This window comes from Harpia harpyja, chromosome 20 (genome assembly GCF_026419915.1).
Source record: "Harpia harpyja isolate bHarHar1 chromosome 20, bHarHar1 primary haplotype, whole genome shotgun sequence".
Lineage (NCBI taxonomy): Eukaryota > Metazoa > Chordata > Aves > Accipitriformes > Accipitridae > Harpia > Harpia harpyja.
This window is the reverse complement of record NC_068959.1, coordinates 8,447,049-8,470,794: the sequence shown is the minus strand read 5'-3', so window position 1 is coordinate 8,470,794 and position 23,746 is coordinate 8,447,049. Positions and strand designations below refer to the sequence as shown.

General features: G+C 55.1%; 1 protein-coding gene across 7 annotated transcripts in view; it reads right to left on the bottom strand.

Moving 5' to 3' along the window:
- The window catches only part of LARP1 (La ribonucleoprotein 1, translational regulator), a 48,828-nt gene that overhangs the window by 6,510 nt on the left and 18,572 nt on the right, over window positions 1-23,746 (bottom strand). For 3 of the 7 annotated variants that reach the window (XM_052772200.1, XM_052772195.1, XM_052772198.1), the window contains 17 exons: window positions 11,610-11,671; window positions 9,922-9,987; window positions 8,958-9,129; window positions 8,217-8,348; window positions 7,871-8,023; window positions 6,995-7,157; window positions 6,568-6,712; window positions 6,175-6,349; window positions 5,117-5,286; window positions 4,452-4,811; window positions 3,112-3,235; window positions 2,282-2,487; window positions 2,080-2,186; window positions 1,543-1,694; window positions 1,105-1,249; window positions 753-862; window positions 96-223 (listed from right to left, as the gene is read on the bottom strand). In XM_052772200.1, coding sequence (XP_052628160.1) covers window positions 96-223; window positions 753-862; window positions 1,105-1,249; window positions 1,543-1,694; window positions 2,080-2,186; window positions 2,282-2,487; window positions 3,112-3,235; window positions 4,452-4,811; window positions 5,117-5,286; window positions 6,175-6,349; window positions 6,568-6,712; window positions 6,995-7,157; window positions 7,871-8,023; window positions 8,217-8,348; window positions 8,958-9,129; window positions 9,922-9,987; window positions 11,610-11,671 — 2,570 coding nt within the window. Of the gene's footprint in view, window positions 1-95; window positions 224-752; window positions 863-1,104; window positions 1,250-1,542; window positions 1,695-2,079; window positions 2,187-2,281; window positions 2,488-3,111; window positions 3,236-4,451; window positions 4,812-5,116; window positions 5,287-6,174; window positions 6,350-6,567; window positions 6,713-6,994; window positions 7,158-7,870; window positions 8,024-8,216; window positions 8,349-8,957; window positions 9,130-9,921; window positions 9,988-11,609; window positions 11,672-19,815; window positions 19,837-23,746 lie in introns of those variants that run through there. The other 4 variants (XM_052772199.1, XM_052772196.1, XM_052772201.1 and 1 more) reach the window with 3 other exon arrangements.

Here is a 23,746-nt window from a genome sequence, read left to right as displayed (position 1 = left end):
TTGGGGACCAGCCCCCCAAAATCCTCAGTCCTTGGAGGGGCCTGAGGGGTGTTTTCAGGGGCCATCAGTGTGGTGCAGCCATTGTGTCTACTCACATCCACTCGGAAGTCCTCGAGGCGCTTGAACTTGCTGAGGTATTCTTGCAGTTTGCTGTTAATGTCCAGATTTTTGGCTTTGGAATATTTTAGGAAGGCCCAGAACTTTTCCAGCCCATAGAGCTGTCCTGGAGAGGAGGAAAACCAAACCAGATGTCAGCAGGACAAAAATCAAACCAGATGTCAGAACCCTTTCCTCCAGGCTTCCCCACCGCTTGCCCCACAGACCCTCCTGTCCCACTGATGGGCACAACCGAGGCAAGATGGAGAACCTGGAGGGAAGCACCCTGCACCAGTAATGGGCAGCCCTCTTGACAGGGGAAGTCCCCAGGCTCGGCTGACCTGGTGGTGACAGTCACTTGAGAAATTGCAGGGCCTTGAGAAATCCTAGAGGAACCAGTGCCTCTAGAGAAATGTTTTGGGAGAGCTACAGCCTCCCATTGCCCTCCTCCATCCCCCCAGCAGTTTTCAGGACAGTACGCATCCACTCAACCCTGTCCCGTGAAGTAAGCAACAGGATGTCCAGCCAGTCCCCACCACACACATTAGTGTACAGCATTACACGGCTTCCCCAAAGTCATGAGAAGAGGCCCGGAGCAGCCATGCAGCTGGGCAACATCGCTGCCAATCCCAGGGGAGGCCGAAGGAGGCACCTACCAGCTTCGTAATCCTTGATGGTCTCTTCTTGAAAGTCCTTAAATATGTCTGGCCGGAATTTCTTCTCCAGCCCGTAACTGTAGTATCTGAAAAGGCACTCCAGACCGTACCTGGGAACAGAGCAGCACGCGGTGCTCAGACACTGGTGCACACAACACCCGGGCAGAGAGACTCAAGGCAAGAGCCCTGCTGTGTACCAGCAGCAGGAGGTGACTGAGGGCAACCCCAGTCCTACCTTCAAGCAAGGCAAAGATGCTGCCTTTGTTTTGCTGTGAGCACTGCAAAAGGCCGAACTCTTCTTCCCGCACTCCCCTCCCAGGAAAGGCCACTCCACCTCTCCTCTCCTACCTACCTGTATCCCTCCTTCCCGTCCTCCACAGCCAGTTGCTTGAACTCTTCATACATTTTCTTGTTGAAGTGATCTCGGAGGAAGAAGGACCAGAACCGGAAAAGCGTGTTCATCTCCTGGGACTGACCAATGCCCAGTCGTTTCCGCTCTGTTTTGGGAAAAGGAGATGCTTACAAGGCAGATCCTTGCCCAGGGAGCCAGCTCTTGCACAGGGGCTCACGTACAGGAGGGCCCTATGGCACTGTGACTACACCCAGTCCCAGTGCTGGACACCCTGAGCCACAGCTCATGCTCGCCACAAACTGTGGGGAAACATCAGCTACCAGCAAGGTTGTCCTGTAGTACCCTGCTTATCTCCGTGTGCGTGCTCTGCAGCCGTACCCTGCCCGCCGATGCAGCGCAGACACCCTGCCCCACACCTCACAGCGCAGGCATCCCTACCGTTAAGGCAGCGCCGACGGTACTTGTGGTAGACATGTTGTGTGAAGCCATTCTCCTTGAGCAGCTCGTGCGAAGGATGCTGAAACTTGGGCAGGGACTGCGGGGTGCAGCCATAGCTTCCAACAGCCGGGGTCCCCTCTGAGGGGCTGGAGCTGAGCATGAGAGACTCCTGTCAAACCCCTTCCTCGGCATCACCCAGCTGACAGAAGAGTGGGGTCACGCTCCACCCCACAGCACTTGTCTGTTGGTCCCACCAACTCCCTGTGACTGTCTACTCTGGGTTTGGGACCTGAGCCATGGGGTATCCTACTAGGAAGGGAACCAATGTTTCCAAACGAGTCCCATCTCATTATTCCAAGGCTTCAGACTTTCCTCAGCTCCTTCTAGGAGGGACAAGTTGGGTCCCAGTCCTTTCTGCAGCCACCTAACAGGAGACCTCCCCTGCAAGACCAGACGCTGCCTTTCCCCTTCCTTCCCACACTCGTTCCCTTTCCCATTTCTGGCTCCTGTGTCACCCCGCGTGCCTGTCTCTGGTACCTGATGGAGGCAGTTCGGGGCCTGTGTTCCCGAGAGTCCATCACCCAGCCCACGTGGCACTCCATCGGGGGGTTCGAACTGTGCCTCGTCTTCCTCTTCCGCGGGGTCTGCAAGACATGGCGCATCAGGGATGTGTCCCCTTCCTCCCCAGGACCCAGCCGGGAAACCCAGCTCCCATCGTGCACCTCAGCCCTGGTCCCACCTTGGCATCTATCGTCCTGCCCTCTTTCACCACTGGGTAAAACCGGGGCGTCTGTGTCGGGTCCTTCAGCTGAGGCGTGCGAGGGGTCCGGGGGGTCCTGGCGTTGCGGTAGTTGGGCGATTCTGGTACAGTCGTAGGCAAAGACCGGGCAATGGTTGAAGGCTCGGGGACTCCAAACAACTTGTTAGCCAAAGCGTCTGTAGGTACTGCAAAGAGAACCCCCCCCCCCCACCTTGGGTCAAGCTGAGTTCTAAGCACAAGAGCATCACTACAGCCAAGGGACATCCATCTGGCGGATGGGAAGCAGCAGGGGCAGGAATGCAGGGACACATCCCAGCCCTCTGAGACAGGCAGCTTCAAATCCAGCATGTCACCAGCTTGGCCAGATAGCCCAAAGCCTAGCACCAGATCCAAGGACTGAGCTTCCAGGGATCCCACAAGGTATCTGCTTCCTAGTGGCTAACAGCAGTGACAAATCCCCCATTCCCAAGAGGACAGGGCAGCAGGTGCCATACACAGGCAAAAAAAACCCAGCAGGCAGCTGCCTTCCAGGTACTCAGCGAGGGTCCAAGAAGAAAGTCACATCCAGGTGACTACATCAAAGTCTGCCAAGGTTTTCTCACTCAACTGGGACACCCCTGCTTTTGGGCCTCCTCTTCTGGAGCCCCAAAACATTCAGCTGGGAGACAAGCATTGCTCTGGGAAAGATAATCCCACACACCTGTGGCCCCAATTTCTTCTCCCCAGCTGCTACCCAACCTCTGAGAACCTCTCACCAGGAGGAATAGAGACAAATTCAGTCCTGCCCATTCATGCCCCCTGTCTCTTACCTTGCTGGAACCTGGGGGGACCAGGAGGGACTTCCTGGTTTGGATCCACGGGGGGCTCTGGGGTCAGGGTGTCAAACTGCTCCCTGCTGATCATATTCACCTTCTTGAAGTTCTCCACCTCTTGCTGCATTGGAAGAGGAAGATGATGAAGCAACCAATTGCCCTCTTCTCCCCTCATCCCATCAGCTCACCATGACCACCGCTCTGCTTGTGCAACAGCCGCTACGCTGGGCACCAAGTGCAGCCATGGGGCCTGGGTGCCCAGAAAGGCAACCTGCTGTGCAGAGGTAGGAAGGGGAGATGCAGACGACAAAACTGGGCATTGCATGGGCCAGATCTGAGCCACTTTCTGCTCCCAAGCTTTCAGGGATACCACAAGACAGCTCCACTAATCATTGCTTGCTTCTTTCAGGCTTTTACCCACCCAGGTCAGTGCCGGTGCAACGAGGTTCAAGGCAAGCTCGGTAACCCATGCTTGGCGAGGACCCCATTGCTCCTGCCATCTTCTTGCATCCCTAGAGCCTCCTCCCTGGATTCTCACAGCCACACCGGCAGTGGTCACAATGCTCCCATGTATGTGAAGGATCCGTACCGCCAGCACACACTGTCCTTCTGTCACCTGCTCTCCCCGCACCCTCAGCTTCTGCCACCCCAGAGAGCAGCACTGCCTCAGCAATGTGCCAGGTACCAGACATGGGAACACTGAGCCCAGCTGGTAGCTCCAACAGGCCATCCCACCCCACAGCCAAAATAATTTCCGTTGCTGAACGAGTCTACACAAGTCCCCGACCGTGAGAGTCGCCAAGTTGGGACTCAAATGTTTCAAAGCAGCAGATGGGCTTTCTATAAAAAGCCCAAGTCTATGCAAACTGGCACCAAAATGGAGAAAAGCACAGGCCAAGTGCAGCCCAGCCATCTATGAACTTGTCCCCAATAAGCACGGTCTCCAAGGGACCGTGCCATGGAGCGCTGGGCACTATGGACAGTGCAGACACCCGTTTCGCCCCATAGACCTGGCACTGCCTGCCAAGACCATGGCAGACAGCAGAGCAATGGGCCCCATGTTCCAGGTCACCTCATTATTGGCGCTTTGTTTACCTGGCTGCAGCCTCACACTACATTACAGAGCTGTGTTTATCCCTGATACAGTAGAGCATGACGCTGCGAGCCAGGAATCCCAGGCTCTGCAAGAAGACTAACCCTGGTTTAGCTCTAACCCACAAGTGGGCTGTAACCTGCTGTACTGCCCTTTCCACCCCACACCAACAAGGTAGCCAGCCTGCTGCACGAGGCGCTCTGTGCTCCACACACGCTCCCTTCTTTGGATCAACCACTCTCACCTTGATCTGTGAATACTCCGGCTCAAACTGCTCTGTCCACAGGTCCTGCTCGTAGTAGTACAGCCCATCGTTGATCACCTTGGCCAGTTCTGAGCTCATTTTAGCCCTGGATGTGTGGTTGCCAGTCCGGTCCCCACCAGGATGCCGGCGCAGGTAAGGAGGCGTCTGTGTCACGATGAGGATCTTGTTCACGTCCCGATCGTCGATCTCGTAATCCGAATCTTCATCTGACCAGTCAGTGAAAGTGTTCTTGCGGCCATCCATCTGCTCCATCTCCTCGTCAAAGAGGAAGTCTAGCTCCTCAGGTTCGTCTTGGTCCTTTTGCTTTTGCTGCTGCAGTGTCTTTGACTCCTCTGGTTTCTACAGGTAGGGGGGCAAGGGTGGCACAGGGTAAAGACCGCATAGCAACACAAGCCTACTGCTTGGAAACCCAACTATTACCCCTTGTCTCCCCACCACAGCCAGAAGCTGCCCACCTGGGGAGAACACCTTATGTACACCACTGAGGAGCAGCTCCAGAGGGGATCAGATGGGACCAGGAGCTTCTAGGACATCACCCCCACGACCATCAAACCCTATTTGATCTGAAACCTGCCCACTTATGATTCAAGTCTCCCAGACAACTGGGAGACCCCCACCCCAACAGCTCCTACATCACCACCTACCTTGGGCCTGGCTGGGGAGGGCCGAGGTCTCTTCTTCACTTCAATCCACGTCTCTGAATCCAGGTCTGGCAGACTTGCAGACAGGCCCTTCGGCATCGTCTTCAGGTTACTGACCTCCTCTGTTTTGGTGGGGACCGGGCTGGCAGGACGCGGGGACCCAGGAGCAGACTCTAGAGCCAACAAGAGCCACAGGGTGCTTTAGAGGGAGGGAGCGAGCCTGGGGGGTTGTGTACTTAAAGCACCCGACCGAAGAGGTAGGTTTTTTGGCAGCATGACACAGCTTGCAGGACTAGCTAGCATCCAGTAGCCAAGGCTTATGAGCACACTCACCACAAGTGCTGGGGCCAGTGCGGGGAGGGGGGAAGTCTCCGATTAAGGCTCTGGTGCCGGTGGTGGCCACAGAGCTCTGCACGTGACAGTTCCCCAGACACACAAAGCCCTAAAAGCAGGTGCTCTGTTGCTCTTGGGGAAACCTTCCCAAGACAGTCTGGAGCCCATGGGAACAGATCTTCTCCTGCCAAAACTAACTCTTATGACAGCACCAAGAAGATCCTCCACTTGGCCTCTCGGGCCCAGCCCTGGGCTCCTGCCAGCCCCCACGGGATGGGGTGACAAGAGCAGGGGGCAGCCCATGAAGGACAGCAGACCCTCCCCCAGCATGTGGTTGACACCGCCATACCTGCTGCCCCATTTGTGCTCAGTATCTCCTCATCCATTAAGGAAAAGTTGGGTTCATGAGTGTCCTCTGCTCTGCCCAGAAGCAGTAGAGTATTTCCAGGCACAGCCGAGAGAATTCCAGCAGGACTGACCCTCCCTGACTCCCTTCAGTCCCCGGGAGAGCAAAAGCCACAGACTCAGTCTCTTTCACGTTTCCCCATGTACCGAGGCAGCAGCACTCTGGGGGTCTGAGGACAGAGCCCATACCAGCTCCCACCACCAAGCAGAAAGCAAACGGCAGAGCCCTGCCCCGGGGAACACTCCTGACTCTCAGGTCTCAGTCCTGCTGCAGTACCAACACTGCATCCCACACCTCCCTCCACATTCCCCCCGGTGCTCACCTGTCTCTTTCTGGAAGCTTTGCCGGGGCACAAACTCAGGGCAGTTGATGAACTGCGAGAAGTCTGTCTGTGTGTAGTCTGCCATAGGAGGGCCAGGCAGAGCCCATTTTTCTGGCTGCTCTTTTCTCCTGATCTTCTCGTCCACAATTTCCACCACCTTGCTGTCCTTCAGAGCCTGGAACCAAGTGATACCTGGTTAACTTAGTGCCCTGCCTTGGCACCTTGAGTGGCTCAGCCCCAACCCTTCCAAGGGACCAAGAGGAGGAGGGAGCCGGTCAAGGACAAAGGAAGGCTCCACTTGCATCTCACCCATAGCCCATCTAGAAAACAGGCCTCAGACAGGGGTGGCGAGAAGCAGAACAAGAAGGGAAGTTCATCTTTCCTTGCCCTCACCTTGATGATGAGGCTGATGTCGGTGGTCAGCGCCTGCACCCGGTGGAAGCTGGCAATCAGGGTGATGGGAAGGAAGCCGTCTGAGTCCATCTTGCGACGCAGGAAGAAGTCTCGCTCCAGGTTGTCCACACTGAAGTAATATTCTCTGTATGGACGACACATCATTGAGTGGCAGCTCCAAGCCACCTTCCTCTGGGCACCCCCAAGGAAATAATCCCACACACGCGCTTCTGCTACTGCGAGGCTGAAGAAAGACAGCCTGGGGAGCCCAGACTTGGGGCAAGCTGGTGCTGTAAGCTGCGTGGCACAAAGTCAACGCACCTTGGCTCTAAGCCTATGCACGGCATTAGCTATGCAGTCTCCAGGGAGGGCATCTGTGAACATCCCACCAACAACCAACGCTCAGACAAGAAGAGGTGGTGCTTACATCTGCCGCTTGATGTAGTCTTTGAGCAGTTCCTGGTCCACGCTGTAGAGCTCAGCACTGCTGATGTTGTCAAAGTAGTAAGTGATGTTGCTAGCGTACTTCTGGGTGCGGGAGCCATCCGAGCCCTCAAATTTCCGGTACCCATACTGGTAGTCAAAGTGCCCTGTGGGACACCAGTAAGGGTTGGCACAAAGCCCCTGGGATCTGCTAGACAGGCTGCACTGCCAGATGGGCCGGAATCGTGCAAAAATAGCTCCCTCTGCACTGTTCCTGGGGCCCCCATGGCAGCCCAGAATGGGGCATCACTCACCCACATCCCTCACCCTCCTGCTCTCAGCCTTTGCTGCAGAAGGGATCACAGTGAAGCTTCAACACACCAAGCCCAAGAGAGGTCAGGAGCCCTCTTACCCAGGAGCAACTAGGCAGCCCAGGTGACACACAAAGGCCCTACACTGAAGCTGCGTCAGGGTTAGCACAGACACCGCCCTGTCAAATGCCAGTGCAGATGCTCTTCCCCATCCAAGCCATGACTCCTGCCTGGCTCTCAACATGACAAAGCCTACACAGAGTATCAGCATGCTTCAACTCCTGCACACAGGGGTACTACAAGGGGCAGAAAACAGGTGGAAGAGCTTGGCGTGAGTAGCAGAAAGACATTTGCCTTTATTAAGATACTAATGAGAATAATTTGCTTTTATTAAAAGCACCTCAACTTACCAGCTGGGATGACCTGCCACAGTGTTTCCCTGCATCCCCACCGCGCTCTGCCCTCCCCAGCCTGCTTTGGAGCCCCAGGTCTCACACACACACCCCCAGAGCCCTGCGCACTTCAACATATGCCCTGTTCTCTCCCTACCGTCACAAGACCACACATACAGTGATCACCTCCTCTGCCACGGCCACGGCCCCTGCCGCGGCCACGGCCTCGGCCCCGGAAGGTCCCTCGCACAGCTCCTCCCTCGCTCTTCACGCTGGAGGTTTCATCGTGGTCCTGCCAGCTGCGCTCGTGCTTGTTGTCTGGGTGCCAGCCTGCAGCAGACGGGGAAGGAGAGGCAGGAGGAGTGTTACGGGATGAAAGCACCTGCCTGGAGCGAGCCCGCTGCACCTGGAGCCCTTTGAACGCAGGAAGCGTGCCCACCGCCCCATGCCATGCCTGGGCATCAGGGCTTGCTCTGCCCTGCAGCCAGGGCAGGGAGAGCGGGTCCCCAGCCTGAGCCCCCACCTTTCAGCTCACTGCGGTTGTTGGAGGGGTGCCTGTGCTGCTCGTTTTGCCGGTTGTTCCGAGAGGCCGTTTTGTCCCTAGGCACCTCTGACTTCATGTCTATCTGCAAAGGGACCCACTTGTGTTTGTTGCCTGCAAAAGGACAGGGTTTGGGTGTGACACAGGTTCAGAGAGCGTCTGCTTCCTCCCCCGCAGCCCCCTCTTGCCACACAGCCCCCACACATGGAGGAGAGAAAGCAGCAGGGCCTTTTGGACTGACCCTGTCCTCAGACATCCCTCCAGGCCTCACTGGATGCAGAAAGGCTCCGACCAGGACTCTTGGGCATGGAGGGACATGACACAAAACTCCCTCGTTGCTTCAAGGCACTTATCCTTCCTCTGCCCCTTTCTGCCTGCCGAGGCTCAGGCCAGACTGAGCCTGCCTGTCAACCACAGCTGATGCAACCAAGTCAGGGGCTCTTCTGTGCCACCACGGAGCACACGTGAGAGAGCAGACTACGGCCACGCTCCCCAGACACACAGATGCCCCAGCTTGGGCCCTGCTCTACCTGCTCCCACCAAAATGACGCTTTGCCCCCTTGAAGCCTGCAAACGCCTTTTCACCACAGCTGTCCCTGTGCTGGGACCATGTCCTGCAGCAAGGCCCCCAGGGAAGGTGGTGGACCCTTCCACGTGGCTGTGGGTCGCAGAGGTGGCGACAGGCTGAGTCCAGGGGACCGTCCCCACCAGGTACTGCCTTACCTTTCTTCTTCTGGGCTGACTTCTGGTTGTCATCGTCTCCATTCTTCTCCTCCCCGGACTCGTCCGATTTGGTTTTCAGGCTCTCTTTGCCGTCGCTCCCATCCCCTTTCTCCTGCTCTTTCATGTCTTTCTTGACAGGCAGTTTCCGGAGGGATGGTGCTTTGTGCGGCTGCTGGAGACACAGCAGTGCAGGAAAGATGTGAGAGGTGGGAGAAATGAAGACCTGGAGGCAGACCCCAGCTGTCCCAGCAGGAACAGGAGGACTTTGCCCTAGGCTAGAAGCACCCCTGCTCCCTGCCTCCCAGATCTGTCCTGTTCCTGGGAAAGGGCTTATGTCTGAGCAGGGCAAGGGCCTCTACAGATGCTGGGAAGTGCTCAAGCTGAGACACAAGCCGCAGGCACAGAAGTTACCGAGAAGGACTGCCAGGGAGGCCTGGTGCTCTTGGATGGGGGTGTCCTACAAAGGACCGGACTGCCCCAATGACAAAAGGGTGAGTGACCCTCAGTTCTGACAGACAGCCAGGAGCTGGCAAAGCAGCATCCAAAAATAGAAAGGTTTCAACGACAACCACATCCCTAGCAGGAGAGGAAGGCCATGCCCCTCAGGCACACAAGCCCTTTCTCACACGTTTTCAGTTCCTCCTGTGGAAGTCTTGACTTTTGCCCAAGCCCCTTCTTGCACTGAGCAGCCCTGAGGAGAATGGGTTTGGGAGCTGCCCTACCTGCTTCACCCAGCCGAGGGGTTTAGCCTGGGCTCCAGGCTCCCAGAATAGCACTGAGGGAGGGAGCCTGACGCACAGGGCAGCCCTAAAAGGAAATCCCCTGCACGCTATTCCTGGCTGCCTCCGCGGTGACACTCAGGACCCCAAATGGCCTGGCTCAGCCAGCACTCCTAGCACTGCAGAGGGACAGGGAGCTCTGCAAGGGCCTTATCCTGCTTACCGGAGCAATTTTGTGTTCTCACCTGGATGCTCTTGTGGGCTATTTCTCCAGGTGTTGGCCAATTTGTGGCATCACCGAAGTCACCAACCTTGTATCCAAAGAGAAAGGTCTCATTAGCACACAAGCTGCAGGTGCCGTTCCCTGCATCAGCAGCCAGAAGCCCTTCCAGCCACTGTCACAGCCACCACCCACCACTGTCCTGCAGACGGCTGTCCCCGGCAGGTTTGGGGGTGACACCCAAGCTGCACATATACAGCCCCTCTCCCAACCCAAACAGGGCCCCCAGTTTAATCCCAAGTAACTGCAGACAAGTTTATGTTGATCAGGGATTGTAATCAGGCTGCCACCAGCCCCATAAGGTACCAGCATCCCAGCTCCCACCAAACTTTTTGCCCCAGCAGCAGCATTTGGCACCAAGCCACCTGAGGTAACTCACTCATCATAGGCACTGTCCCTTGGACAGGGAAAGCACACAGCTTTAGCATCCTAAACCCACCTAGTAGCAGGTTACAGCCAGGCATAGCTTCACTTAAGTGCTCAACTGCAACCAAGTGCTGGCAACAACAAAGCAAGGGATCATTTAGTAGAATTGATGGGAAAATTCAAGCAGGTATGTGATGGTGATGGGAGCTCCCTCATTCCAAACACCCCATGGCCACATGGGGGACCACCAGTCACTTTTCTGCTGAATAGGTGAGCTGGCCACTACCATCACTTCTACCTCCTCCAGGTTTTAGAGAGGACCTGCAGGACAGAGAGGAAAGGACCCAAACAGCTGCCCAGGTACACGATGAATCATGGCTGGGCATTGAGTTTAAGATTATCCAGGCACAGAAACTCCTCCTTGCACTTATGGGGTTATTATTTCTAAATTAATTTGGAGTCAGAGTCCCTCAGGAGATCACATCTCTACATTCAAGCGCCATGCTCCTCTCCCCAGAAGGCAGCTTTCCTGGGAAAACTACCTCCAGTGCAGGACCATGCCTGTTTCACAGACAGGAGCACCTTCCATCCCTAGGGCCCTCCACTCCCTGAGATGGAACAGTTAAGGAAAGTCATATCAAGTTTCAGATGCGTCTTCACTGGCTGCTGGGAGCCAACACCAAAAGCCCACATCCCTAGCTGTGCCCCAGCAGCATGCAACATCCTCAGAAGCAACTGTCCCTCCATCACATGTTGATCCCCTGGAACAGATTGCCCTGGTTCCTCCAAAGGAGTTGCTTTGTTTGAAATCAATTACGCTGGCTCTCTGTGTGCCAGTAAAGAATGGATTGCACAGGGAAGAAAAGACCTGCAGACACACCGCTCTGTCACACCGCCACCCTGTCTGCACTGCAAAGCAGGGCACTGGCTAAGCCAACAAGGGACTTGGGGTGTCCTTGTGATGGGGGGGGAGAGGCTTTCTACATCCAGTGCTGTGCTCCAAGTGCCTCTCTGCGAGAGGGGAGGTGAGAAGGTCTCCCCTAGCCTAGCTGGGCAGAAAACCAGTCCAGGCAGCATGCAAGACCACTGAAATGCTGAAGAGGACATGGAGAATCAGAATGTTCTCCTCAACACTCTTGCAAGCATCCAAGCCAGCACATCAACCCCTCCACAATCAGGCTGGTGAAGGAAGCGGTCTGCTCACCAGACCCTCAAGATGCTCATGCAGTGTTGACAACTGCACCAGAAGCTGGTAGCCAGTGAGGGGGACAGCAGGCACGGCCTTACCTTGCTTCCTTTCCGCTGTCTTGGGTTGGCAGCCCTCACCACTTTTGCAGGAGTTGTATGTTCTACAAAAGAAGGAGAACAAAACTGTTAAAACACAGCTGAGGGTTGTGGAAGTGTTAGCTCTAGAGGGAAACAGGTGGGAAGCAAGCCAGCTCCCCCTTCAGCAAAGGAGGGCTAAGAGGAAAAGGTGAACAGAAAACAGAGCCAGCTCCTGACCTGTGTCTCAGAAGGGCCCCATCAAGATCAGACAACTCCTGATCAATCCAGGTGGCCAAGAAAATAGACCTTTAACACCATCCTGCCACAGGAAGGCACTCCCTGACTTAGCTCGGACCTCCCCACTTGGCCCTGCCAGCCAGGGAGGAGGGGTGGCAAGGAGTTCAGCTCACTCCGTAAAGCACCACGCAGAACTCTATCCGCTGTTTTGCACAGCAAAACAAACATGCCCTTGAACAGCCAAGGCCCACCACCACGCCAATGTGGCCAGCCTTCCCCAGGGAGCAAAGGAGGGCTCTGATGGAGGAACATGCAAGCCTGCAGCACACGGGCGCTGCTCAACTTGTGCTTTGATCTCCAGTGCATTGCAGCACAGGGCAGCAAGTTCACATGGGGGAACGTACAAAGAGAAGGAGGCGGATCTGGGAAGTGCCTAATCCTGCCACAGCCAAAAGTATTTAGGCACTTGAGTGCCTCTGGGGTGTTTTAAGGTATCAGAATGCAACTGTCGGGGTTCACACCACCATGGACCTCACACAAGATCTGCAGCAAGTCAAGACCTCAGCCTCACCATGACCTGTCTTGGCTCCTGTTCACACACCACCTCCATACAAGCAGAAGAAGAAATTTTGACTTGTTTTCTCCCCTCCCAGGTTTGGCTGCAAGGTCTCTGGACCCGGAGCAGGCTCACACAGGGCACACGCAGAGTCCAACAGAGCAGCACACCACTGCCTAACACACACCAGCCCCACAAGGGCCACACAGGAGGGTCTCCTCCCCGACAGCAGCGTTCCACCGGGAGAGGAGAGCCCACCAGCCCCTCCCTTGAGGAGCAGCCCATGCCCAGTGCCACGCACCTGGCAGGAGCAAGCATTTCTGCTGACTCTGCTGGCTTTGTTTCCAAGAAAAGCACCCCAGACTAGGGTGGGGGGCAAGGGTGGGAGGGACGTGCAGAGAAGAGCCCAGAGGCACGACACAGGCTATCTGGGGATGCCCTGGGAAACACCCTGAATAGCCTACCTACCCAGCTGTACTCAAAGCTGGCTTTGATCTCCTGCATAAAGCAGGACAACTTTACCTATATGATCAAAACCGGTCCCCTTCCTAGCCTTGAAACCTGTGATTCATCCTGCCAGTCCGGCCTTGCTCAGAGCTGGAGGCTTTGAAGTGCCAATAAGGCAGTCAGACATGGCACGACAGAGCCACGTGCGCTCCCCTTCGCCGGTTCCCTTCCCCAAGGCTCCTGTGTGGGGATTTTACCCCCAGGAGAGCCCAAGCTCTCAGCTAGGTCCCCAAATCCTCCCCTTTCCTCCCCAGACCTCCCCAGCCCACCTGCACTGCTTCCCCCCAAGTGCAGCGGCAGTCCCACATGTCCCTCATTTATTCCACATGCACCTCATTGAGAATCCCTGTTCCATGGCACAAAGCTTGCCACAAGGCTTTTAAACTTTCCTGCTAGTGTAGGAAGAGCAAGTGCTTTCAAAACAGCCCCTAAAATCCTCCACTCAACGCCCACAGATGTCACCAACTAAATATAGCTTCAAAAGCCACCAAGTGCTACAGCACAAACCCGCAGCCAGCCCAGTTTTCCACAGGTATGGAGCACCTCTGCCTGCTCCAACAGCACTGACATGCCTGGCAATGCAGAAAAAAATAAGTAAACTTGCTCTGCAGCCTGATTAGGCACCGATCTCTCTGGCTAGGGGAGAGCAGGGCTCCCTCTCTCACTGTGAGCATCCCACCCGGGCACCTACTCCCACCACACAGCAGCCCCGGGGTTCGCAGCAATGGCATCCAGCCCTTTTCTCCAGCTGCTTCAGCTCAGGAGCCTCATGGCCACAGATGTGCTTGTGCTTTTTTGGGGACCAGTCAAAGAGAGGCCCTCTCACAACCTCTCCTGAAAGAGGATGCAGGGACACAGGCTGCAGCGGCGGGTGCCACAGACTCCCATCATCTTTGCGAGGGAGGAGGTTGTTTGAAACAAGTTCTGCTAGTTTCCTTATCTGCAAGATAGGAACAAGGATCCCTTATCTGAGGTGCTGAGAAGACTAATTAGCATTTGCAGAGCACTGCGGAAGACAAAACACAAAGCAAAGCACTGCAGCCTGGCAGGGAGGCTGCTCCAGGGAGCGCAGCCAGGCCAGCACCAGCACCGCGGCGGGGGCTGCAGGCGGCTCTCGCCAGCCTGGATGGAGTCGAGATCTGCAAGTCATGGTGGAGACTGCTCAGACCAAGGCAGGAGACTGAAGACAGTGTGACTATGCTAGTGGATAGACAAACACACCATCCGCAGGGCCAAGGGCCATGGCAAGCAGAAGCTGTGCATGCCTGGCACCCTCCAGGGCATGTCAGCCTAACTGAGGGCCCCAGCTCCAGCCCATCAGCCATTCTGTAGTCAAGCTCCTGGACATCAAACCCAAAACTACTCATGTTCCCTTGCAGACACTAGCAAACTCTAGTTTAAAAAACCCAAACCCAACCCACCCAAACCACATTTAGGCTAACCCAGGTGCTCAGGCTTCAGAAGAAAACCATCCTACCAGGACAGCAGCACATCTTGTGGTGCACAGCTGAAAAGATCCCCTTGCCCAAATCCTGCTGCAGGAAAACCCTGCTGCCCTTCATCACTGCATCAACCTGGGAAATAGGGAGCAAGCGGGTGTTGCTCACCCCCACACAGGAGCTCAGGACAAGCAGTGCTAGTGAGGGATACTAGATACTGCCCTGGTTGATAGCTGAACCCTTAAAAGCTGCTGACAGATGTCTCAGACCTGCCAGCATTTCGCAAACCTCCTTTTGCATTTATTTGGGGGCAATAAGGAATTTTCAGTTCCGCTAGCACCAGCTGACTGTGCCCCCCCCAAAAAACTGGGCCCCTCCATGCGAGGGGACAGACTAAACAGCTGCAGCAGGAGCCGGGGCTTTAGTGGTGTGAGACTGGCAAGGGGACAACGGGCAGGGAAGGAAGGAGCGGCTTTGCCTGCGGCCACAGAGCAGATGCTGGCACAGCCAGGAACAGAAAAGCATGTCTTGAGTTTTGATCTGCTGCCTGCAGCCAGAACCAGATCATTTGCCCATGGGGTTGCCCAGCCAAGAGGAGGTTATTTCTTAACAACCAAGGGGACAAGGCACAGGTGGGAGCATGGCAGCCTCAATGCCAGTATTGCAGCCAAACGCCTCCCACGGCCAAGGCACAGCCAAAGCATTCACTGGTTTTTGCTGCTCGCTCCCCAATGCACCCAGCAAGCACCAAGAAGGGCAAGGCTGCGCAGGCACCTTGTGCTTTCCTTGCAGCCCGCGGCTGGCTGTGGCACAGCAGACCTCGAGGCAGAAGCTCACGGGGGCGTCCAGGTGAGCAAATGCCTCATACCTGGAAGGAGAAGAGCCATTGCACAAGGACCAGTCAGCCAGGGTGACAGCTGGTCCACAGCTAAACGTGTGTGTCCCCCGCCACCCGCGCCCCACCAAGAGGGACACGTGCCGTAGGACCACTGAGCTTGGCCTAGGAGACGTATTTACTACCTTACCCGGGAAAATCAAACCCAATGCCCGCTGGCCTGGTTCCCTACCTTTTCTTACATCCAATGCAGCTTTATAATGGACTTTTAGAGAAGGTGGAATAAATCTGCAGGGCTGGGCAGAGACCTGGCATTATACTGCAGAAATACCCGCATCCTCTAGGAAGAAAGCTGTAGTGCCTGCTCCTGGCATACCTACCACTCATGTGCACCGTAGACAAGGCTCAGAGCACCCCAGCACCAGCTGGGACAGCCTCAGAGGGCAGCCTAGGCTCCCAGCAAGAATGCAGAGTCCTCAGCTCGGCACACACTCTGTCCCTGACACAGCACACCCCTCCTTCCCCAGAAGCCAAGTCAACAGAAAGGAGCCGTCCTGCCCCCAAGCTCCTCCAGCCCACAGCCTGGCACCTAGGAGAAACTGCTGATGAAGGTGGTTTTGAAGCCAAGAGCCCGGACTTTGCGCTGGAGAGGCTGAGGCAGGAGTGCATGCTCCGTGCCACAAGTCCTGCTGGGGCTGGAAGAGCCAAACTGGTATCCCCAGTTAGCCCAGAGCCCTGGCAGGAGCCCGAGGGTGCCACACGGACAGCCTGCCACGTGCCCAGCAGTCCACTGGGATCCACTTCACTGCTCAACAGTCTCCAAACCATCCTCCCTCCTTCCAGTGCTCCACGGGACAGTCTTGGCGCATGCGAGGACCACAGCTCATAACCAACACGACCGGACACCCGCTCTGGCAATACTTCTTCAAGGTTTCTAGGTGAGAAAGAGCAAGTGCAGCTTGGGCAAGGGCGAGCTGAGCCCTGAGCGGCCTGGGGGTCTGAGCAGGCTGCAAGTGAGAGGGGGAATAATGCCCCAGTCAAAATGACACAGCAAGGAAAAGGTATTGCATTAACCCTGAGAAACCAACGGACACGCAGGTATGACAACTTCTGAGGAGAGTAAAGACAGAAATCATTAGACAGCTTACACTGAAGAAGACTACTACTCACTCACACTATTTGTATATACATGCTCATTGTCCAGGCAGAGAAAATCAGCCTGGGGATCAGCTGTTTCCCCTGGAGATAGCTAGCTCCTTCAGAGTCTTTCCAGGAGGGCAGGAGAGTCCCTCCTGGAGTACAACACACACGACAGACATAGTGGGACAGCACCAACCTGCAAAGCAATCCCCCTAAGAAAGAGGGACCCAGCAGGCAGCCAGCCACAGCCAAGCCTGCCAGGACCCCACTGTGGCTGCAAGAATCCCCTTGCTGGCCCCAAAGGAGACCTAGGGAGCCAACAGAGAATAGCTGCACAAAGGTGTATCCCCATCTTGCCAACAAGGGCAACTCAGGGCACCAACCCCATCCCTGTCCTTCCTCCAGGCCTCAGGCAAGCTCTCTGCCAGGGCAGCCTGATCCACACAGTAGCACGGGCACGATACTGATTCAGAGGCTCTCCTGTAGCACTCATCACTGCCCATGCACTCAAACTCCATGACTTGGGGTTTGAGCCTGACCGAGCCATCAGAGGACAAAGCTGGTGAGCTTTGTGCCTACCAACACCACACCTTCTCCAGAGACATTTGCAGGATCAGTCCTGCAGGCCAGATGTGACCTGCAAGCAGACAGCAGCCTTCCCCCTCCCACCAGCAGCCCGCCTGCTGCAGACAGTGCTGAAGGTTTTTCTTGTTGAGAGTCCGTCCCATGGAGGCCCCCCCTGAAGTTACAGGCAAAGAAGCCTTGAGGGACAGGCAAACACTTTCTGCCCACCTCCTGTGGCTGGTGCACCCATTTCTTCATCAGCAAGACGGCAGCAGTGGGCAACACACCCTTATTGTAAAGGGGCTGGGAAGCATGGGCAGACAGGAGGGGACCTCAGTCTCCCCAGGGAGCAATTTGGTAGCACCCCTGTGTGCAGAAAGAGGTGCGGATATCCCCAGAGACCAAGCAGCATCTTCCACTTCTGCCTGCCTCCCAAGGAGCTGCTCCCAGCACCAGCCTCAGCCATGTGTCAGAGCTAATGCCAGACCGAGATGGGAAACACTTGTCTCTGCAGCCCCAAACATAAGTGGAAAAGCCTGGGATTTATAGCACTGACTGCATGGCATGCTCACATTCTGAACACGTCATAAGGTACACAAAACCAGCAAGGTTCAGGGCAAACTGGGCATGCAGACTGCACCTCCTCTCAGTTTGCAACATTTTATGGCTGTACCTCCTGCCAAATCACAGTGGTAGCCAGAAGTGCATGCATGGAAGGGGAAATCAAGGGAGCACTGGATGGAGTTCTCAACAGCTTTAAATGATATATTATCACAAGGACATCTTCCAGCATAAGGGAGTCGGTGTCTCCACAACAAGGGCTCCCACCTGCTCCTGGGGACTGCAGAGAATCACAGCTGGCCCCACCGCCTGCAGCACATGGTCTCGCAGCTCCCACCTGGCAGCACAGCATCTGGCCTTGTTTACAAAGGTAAGTGGGATATTTGCAACACCTTTGCAATATCAGAAGTGTCCTGCACATGCAAGAAAAAACTGCAGTAGAATGGGCAAGGTCAGGACCAAGCAGAAGACTGGATCCTCAAGCTGCATGGCTGAGCGGGATTCAGGCTTGTAAAGCATGTGGGAAGCCTGTTCAGCAGGAGCAAGAGACAAGCTGCAGGCACCATGGCTCAAAGCCTTCCAAGCAATTTTCTGCAGCTCCTCAGCAGACAGCTCCACCTTACAAGCCCTAGTGTAACAGCAAAGGAAGCAGGGAGCTGCCTACACTTCTCTGCAATGTAAGCTCTGCAACTGCTGCAAAGATCACTCACTAAAAATAACTTCAAAAAGGGCATCTGACAGCTCTGCAGAGAGCATGAGAACACTCCCACCTGGGCATCCTAGGCAGGCTCCGAGAGCTCGGGAGTTCGCCCTGGAAAAGTGCGGGGAAGGATGCCAGGGGTACAGGCAGGTTCAATACAGCGTGCCGGGACAGCACTGTCACGGGCTCGGAGTGTGGGCATCGGAGTTATATTCCCAGCTTTTCAAGCCCTCACATCCCTCAGCTGATACTCCCAAGACAGCTCCCGAGCAAGGGGAGCTAAAGCAGCTCAAGACTGCCAAGTGCAGAGCCTGTCTCTGCTGACAGCACCCTACAGGCAGCACAGACCTGCACAGAGACCTCCAGAGCAAGCAGGGGCACCAGATGTGACACAGCCCTGGTCACAGGGAGCTGACGAACAGTATTGCTTTTTAAACGCACATAACTGTTACAAGCTCTGCACACACAAGTTATCTGCAGGGTCTGACTTTTATTTCCAGGGCAGATGAGGAGCAGGAAGGGTCTGGACTTACCAAAGATGCATAACCATCCTCCCTGCAGCCTCCCAGTCCAAGGCAGAAACCTTCAACTTGTGGCCAAGCTACACTCCAGAAGGACCGAGTTAAGAAATGCCGACAGGCACTTCTAACATTAACAGCATCAGCGAGGGCACCATGGATACTTCCTGGCACAGACGGCTACTATTAAAGGTAGCAAATGATCTCTCTCAAGGCCAAGTGACATCTTTCCACCACCTTTTCAAGCAACGCTCTTCCCTGAAGAGGATTTCTAGGAAAATTTTTGACACACGATCCACGCTCACACCATCGCACCGATCCCTGGGACACCAGGTTCACGCAGAATGAGACAGCACAGGAAGCCTCCCAGTTTTCTAAGGAAAACCAAGCCCTAAATGAAGGGTTGTCTGCTGGGAAAGCCAGTGGTTCCCAGACCCCAGGAGGCATCACAGTGGGGATGCAGCCAAGGTCACCCAGCTGACCGGACTCCAGAAACTGTCAAAACGAGGGAGCTGGGCTGGTTCAGGCCCCCACAGTTGCTGAGCCACCCTGCTCTCCCTGAGCAGGGAGAAAGGCACCCATCACCCCACCACCCCTGCAGGACAGGCTACTCCAGCACCAGTGCCTGACCCAGCTCGTCTGGTGCAGACAAGTCTCCAGACAGCAGAACATTTAGCCAGTGGAAAAGAGAAAAGCCTCTGAGGACACTTGCAAACACTCCATCGGGTTAAATGGTTCAGGGAGAAGGGCCGGAAAAGCCAGCAGCGCTCCCGGTCAAACGCCGCGTCAGTCCGTCACGAGCGGGCTGGGGCCCCTGAGAAAAGGCATGAGCTGATCCAGCTGCCGCTCAGGGCGGCGAGGCGCAGCAAGGACGCCTCGGCGCTGGGAGAGGAGGGTGCCCGAGGCAAGGCTGCAGGGGCCCAAGGGCATGCAGGCAGGCCAAATCGTGGAGGAGCCGGAGGGTCAGGCTCTCCTCCAAGCCGGCTTGGAGACCAGCTGATAGTTTGGGACCTACAAAAAAAAAAAAAAAAAAAAAAAAATCAGCGGTGGGGGGAGAGGGAGGGGTGAAATGAGCAGGAACTACAGGACAGCAAGGACAGACACACAAGGCATGGCAGGACTTGCAACTCCTTACAAAACACAGCAAAAAAAGAAACCCAACCCACTCACCTTTGGGGGCAACTGATTTGCAAATTAAAGGGGGCTGTCCACCCTCCGGGAGGGACCAGGAGCAGTTTCCTCCACTCCTGCTCACCCCTGCTGCACCACTCTGCCTGTTCTGCCAGGCTCTAATGAAAAGCTAGTTAACAGTTAATTATTACCCATTCAGACACACGATCCCCTACACTGACCGACTGCTGGCCAGGAGGGATAAGACAGTCACGTGATGCAAAAATCCCAGCCTTATGAAAGCACGGGCAACTATATTTAGTTAGAAAAACGATGACCTAGCAAGCCCGCCCCTCCCTTGGCCCCTCCTTGGAGGAACCGACCTGCCACCTCCAGAGATCCTACCTCCATGGCACCTGGGAAGTCCCTCATCCAGCCAGGAGTTTTAACACCGAGGCGGGGACACCCGGCATGGGAGCGAGCCTGGGGTGCATGCACATGCACAGGCTGTCCCGGGGAGGGGGGGGCAGACCAGCATGCAGCCCGGGCCGGGGGGGACCTTCCCGTCCCACCCTCAGCGCTGCACAGCAGGTCACCTTGTCAGCCACAAAAGCTGATAAGCACCAAGAGCAACAAACAGGGCCCAGCCCAAGGTCCTGGACCTTATCTTGAAAGCTGGAGGCACACTGGGAACCTGACCAGCGTGCCCAGTGCAGAGGTGGCATTCAGCAGCGATGCTCTGGCTGCCAGCCTCTGCACGCCCAGGGCTGGTGATGCTCAGAGCTGGCAACGGGAGTTTGCCTCACCTGGATCAGCCCACCCTTCTCCACAGGGCAGCTGGGCGAACAGGACAGACACGGCCACACTGAGAACGGAGAGGGAGCAAAGGCAGCGTGCAGCCGTCACACACGCGTGCCACTGCTGCGGAGAGAAGGTCCCAGAAAAAAACGTGTGCGGCAACAAAAGCCAAGAGCATCACCCGCTCCCCCTCCCACTGCAGTGGAAGAGCTTCAAAGGAGAATGGAAAAAAAAAAAAAAAAAAAAAAAAAAAAAGCCTGAGGACCAGACATCATTAATCTCTTGTCATCAGCAGAGGGGTGCTCTCTGCGCACATCCCACTGCGGCCGATGAGACAGCACAACCGGCAGTGCCCATAGCATGAGCGAGGAGAGGTCACCGCATCGCTGCCGAACCCAGGGCGTCGCGCTGACATGATCCCTTTAATGGCCGTCAGCCTCTTCTGCAGCTGCATCTGGGGACTTGGAAGCTGACAAAACCCTTCCTGGGAAGCATCTGGTACATCTCACTGTAAATATTTAACAACGAAGAGACAGGAATTGAGAGCCAAGTGCCTGCCGCAAGACCCTCCAGCTCTGAGCATTCGCACTGTCTAGCAGGGGTCTGTGCAGCTCCCACTGCCCGTGCCAGCGGAGGAGGGCGAGGGGTCGTACAAGGCAAAGGTGCAAACTCTGCACAAAACATGCCTCTGGAAAACTTATCATCTCAAACAAGAGAGCCAGAGAGTGGGTTTCCAGAAAGTAGACTGTGATGCAATTTAAATAACATCATTCTTAGTTCCTCCCCACTATGATTCCTGTACCCGACTTCGGCTACTTCTGCAAAGGGATCTCTGCAGGACCAGCATGTCCCCTGTGCAGTGGCCACTTGCAAAGCAACCACTAGACCTCACCCTTGAAGTACGCACCAGGTCAGCTGCAAACGTGCCTCCCCGACTGCATATAACAAAAGGAGACTGAGCAGCAGCTCATCTTGCGAGGCCAAGGAAGACAAAGCCACCACCAGGCAGAAATCCAGCCGCATCTCTTGGGGTGGGAGGAAAGCAATAGCGATTTGGTGGTAGGACCAAGTGCAGCAAACATTCCCAGGAATTCAGGGAGGCCAGACCTAGGTCACCCACTAAGCAATGTCTCCAGAAATGAGCTGAAGAAATCCTACAGTCCCGTAACCACCTGGATTAAACCAAGCACAGGTATGGGGGCTTCCTCCTATTGGTGAATCAAGAGCATTAAAACCTTGAAAACAATCGGGCAGCCAAACATTCTTGCAATTTTTGAGAGCAGGCAGAAAGGCTCCTTTTTTGCTACTTAAGGATTACTGTACCTCAGCCAAGCTGATTTCAGGGCATGCTCTCCAAGCACAAGACACAATATCCTCACTTATGCCCCCCACCTTAAGCCAGATGCAGTGAAAGTCAAGATTTTTCAAAGTAACTTTGATGCAACAAATGCTGCCAACTTCCTTCCTGGGTGCACAATCATGTCGATCCTGCTGCATAAACCACTCTCTCCAATCCAGGTAATTCCAGTGCTACAGGTGGCTGCCTCCCCTCTGTCAATACACAATGTAAAAGAGTAAAAACCACCCTAATCAGAGTGAGTCTTCCCAAAGGAGGCAGGTATACCCAGCTACAAAAGACTGCAACGCAGCACTTTCTCTCCTAATTTATAGATCCTTTATAAAGGATTAAAAACTGCTTCCTTGCAGTGGGAGCATCACCCACATCTCTACATCTCTTTATGGAAAACTTCATGGCGTTTAATTCAAAGTGGCATTTATAACTCAAGAAAGATACCTCAGCCACTGCTGACAATTCTCCAAAATGATCAGCTCGGGGTACAGCAGCAGATGAAAAAAAAAAAAATCATCAGAAGCAGTGAGACCAAGACAGAGCATCACTCACTGCTCTGTTGAACACCAGTGCATCCACAACTGCACCCTGCAGTCAGCTCTGGTCTCTGCATTTCAACAAAGGCACAGTAGTGTTACAGATGCAGAGAGAAAAGCAATTAAATAGATCGCCCAGGGGCAGCCCCTTAAGAGGTGAGACTAAAAAGGCTGGGATCCTCCACCACTGAAAGGATGAGGGCTGGCTGCAGTGTACAATGCCAGGAGGGCACAGGAACAGCACACGAAGCTAGCAGGAGATCCGCTAGCAGGAGATCCATTTAAAACAAGCGAAGTATTTCCTTAAATAGCAGGCAGCAAACTTCACCACCCCATGCAGCAGCAAGTCCTGGGAGGTGGATGGCATTGGCAGCCTCGCAGAGCGTTTAGGTGTTCACGGCCAACACGTCCACAGAAGTCCGGGTGGAGATGCGCCCTCATAGCCCTCGTATAACAGCAAAGGCAGGGAATATGAGTCCATGCCTCTGCTCTGCCAAGCCCAGCCCCACACCTCTCAAGGGTGTTGAAGTCTCTCGGCTTTCCACCTGAGCTCTGGATCAGAAGGTTTGAAATGGCTTCTTCTGAAAAGCACCCTGCAGCTGCCAAATCCTAGTCACTGGATGTGGGAGAGGAGAGGACTGAGGAACTGCTGTGCTAGACAGAAAAGAAAGTCAGTCACCTCTCTCCGAGAACAGCTTTATTTCCAAATGCTGTTAGGTAACCGGGACGCAAACACTGCTGCCCTTCCACCTCCATAGTGCTTGCATGTGACACCAGGCTGAGGGCAGAACGCCTCCAGCATCCATACGCTAACAAGCGGGAACATGCTTTGGGGCACGCTATAGCTGCTGTGCCTACAAAATGGCTGATTTTTGGCTCAGGCTCCCCACCTATGCAAGTCCCAACTCTGTTACTGCAACTCAGCATCCTCCATCACTATGCTAACCACTTCCCTGGGCGGAAGAACAGTGGACTTCTCACCAAGAGGGGAAACCAGCCATACAGACCCACCTGGCCTTACAAGATTAACCTTAGAAAATAGGCACTGACATAGATATGGGAGTTCTGGTGATTTGTACTAACAGACTTCAGCAAATTAACTTGTTAAACCACCTCAGCGATGAAAGGGAGGTGAGGGAGTCAAACCCAACAGCCTCAGGAGTGCACAACTCTGGTGCTAGGAGCAGGTATGCTCCAGGCAAGCCTGCTGCCCCCCACCAGCGGTGCTACTCTGCCTTCACACTTCCCTGTGTTTTGAGATAGCAGGGCTCCCAGATAAGCTTAGTGCATGGGAAGAAAAAGCATA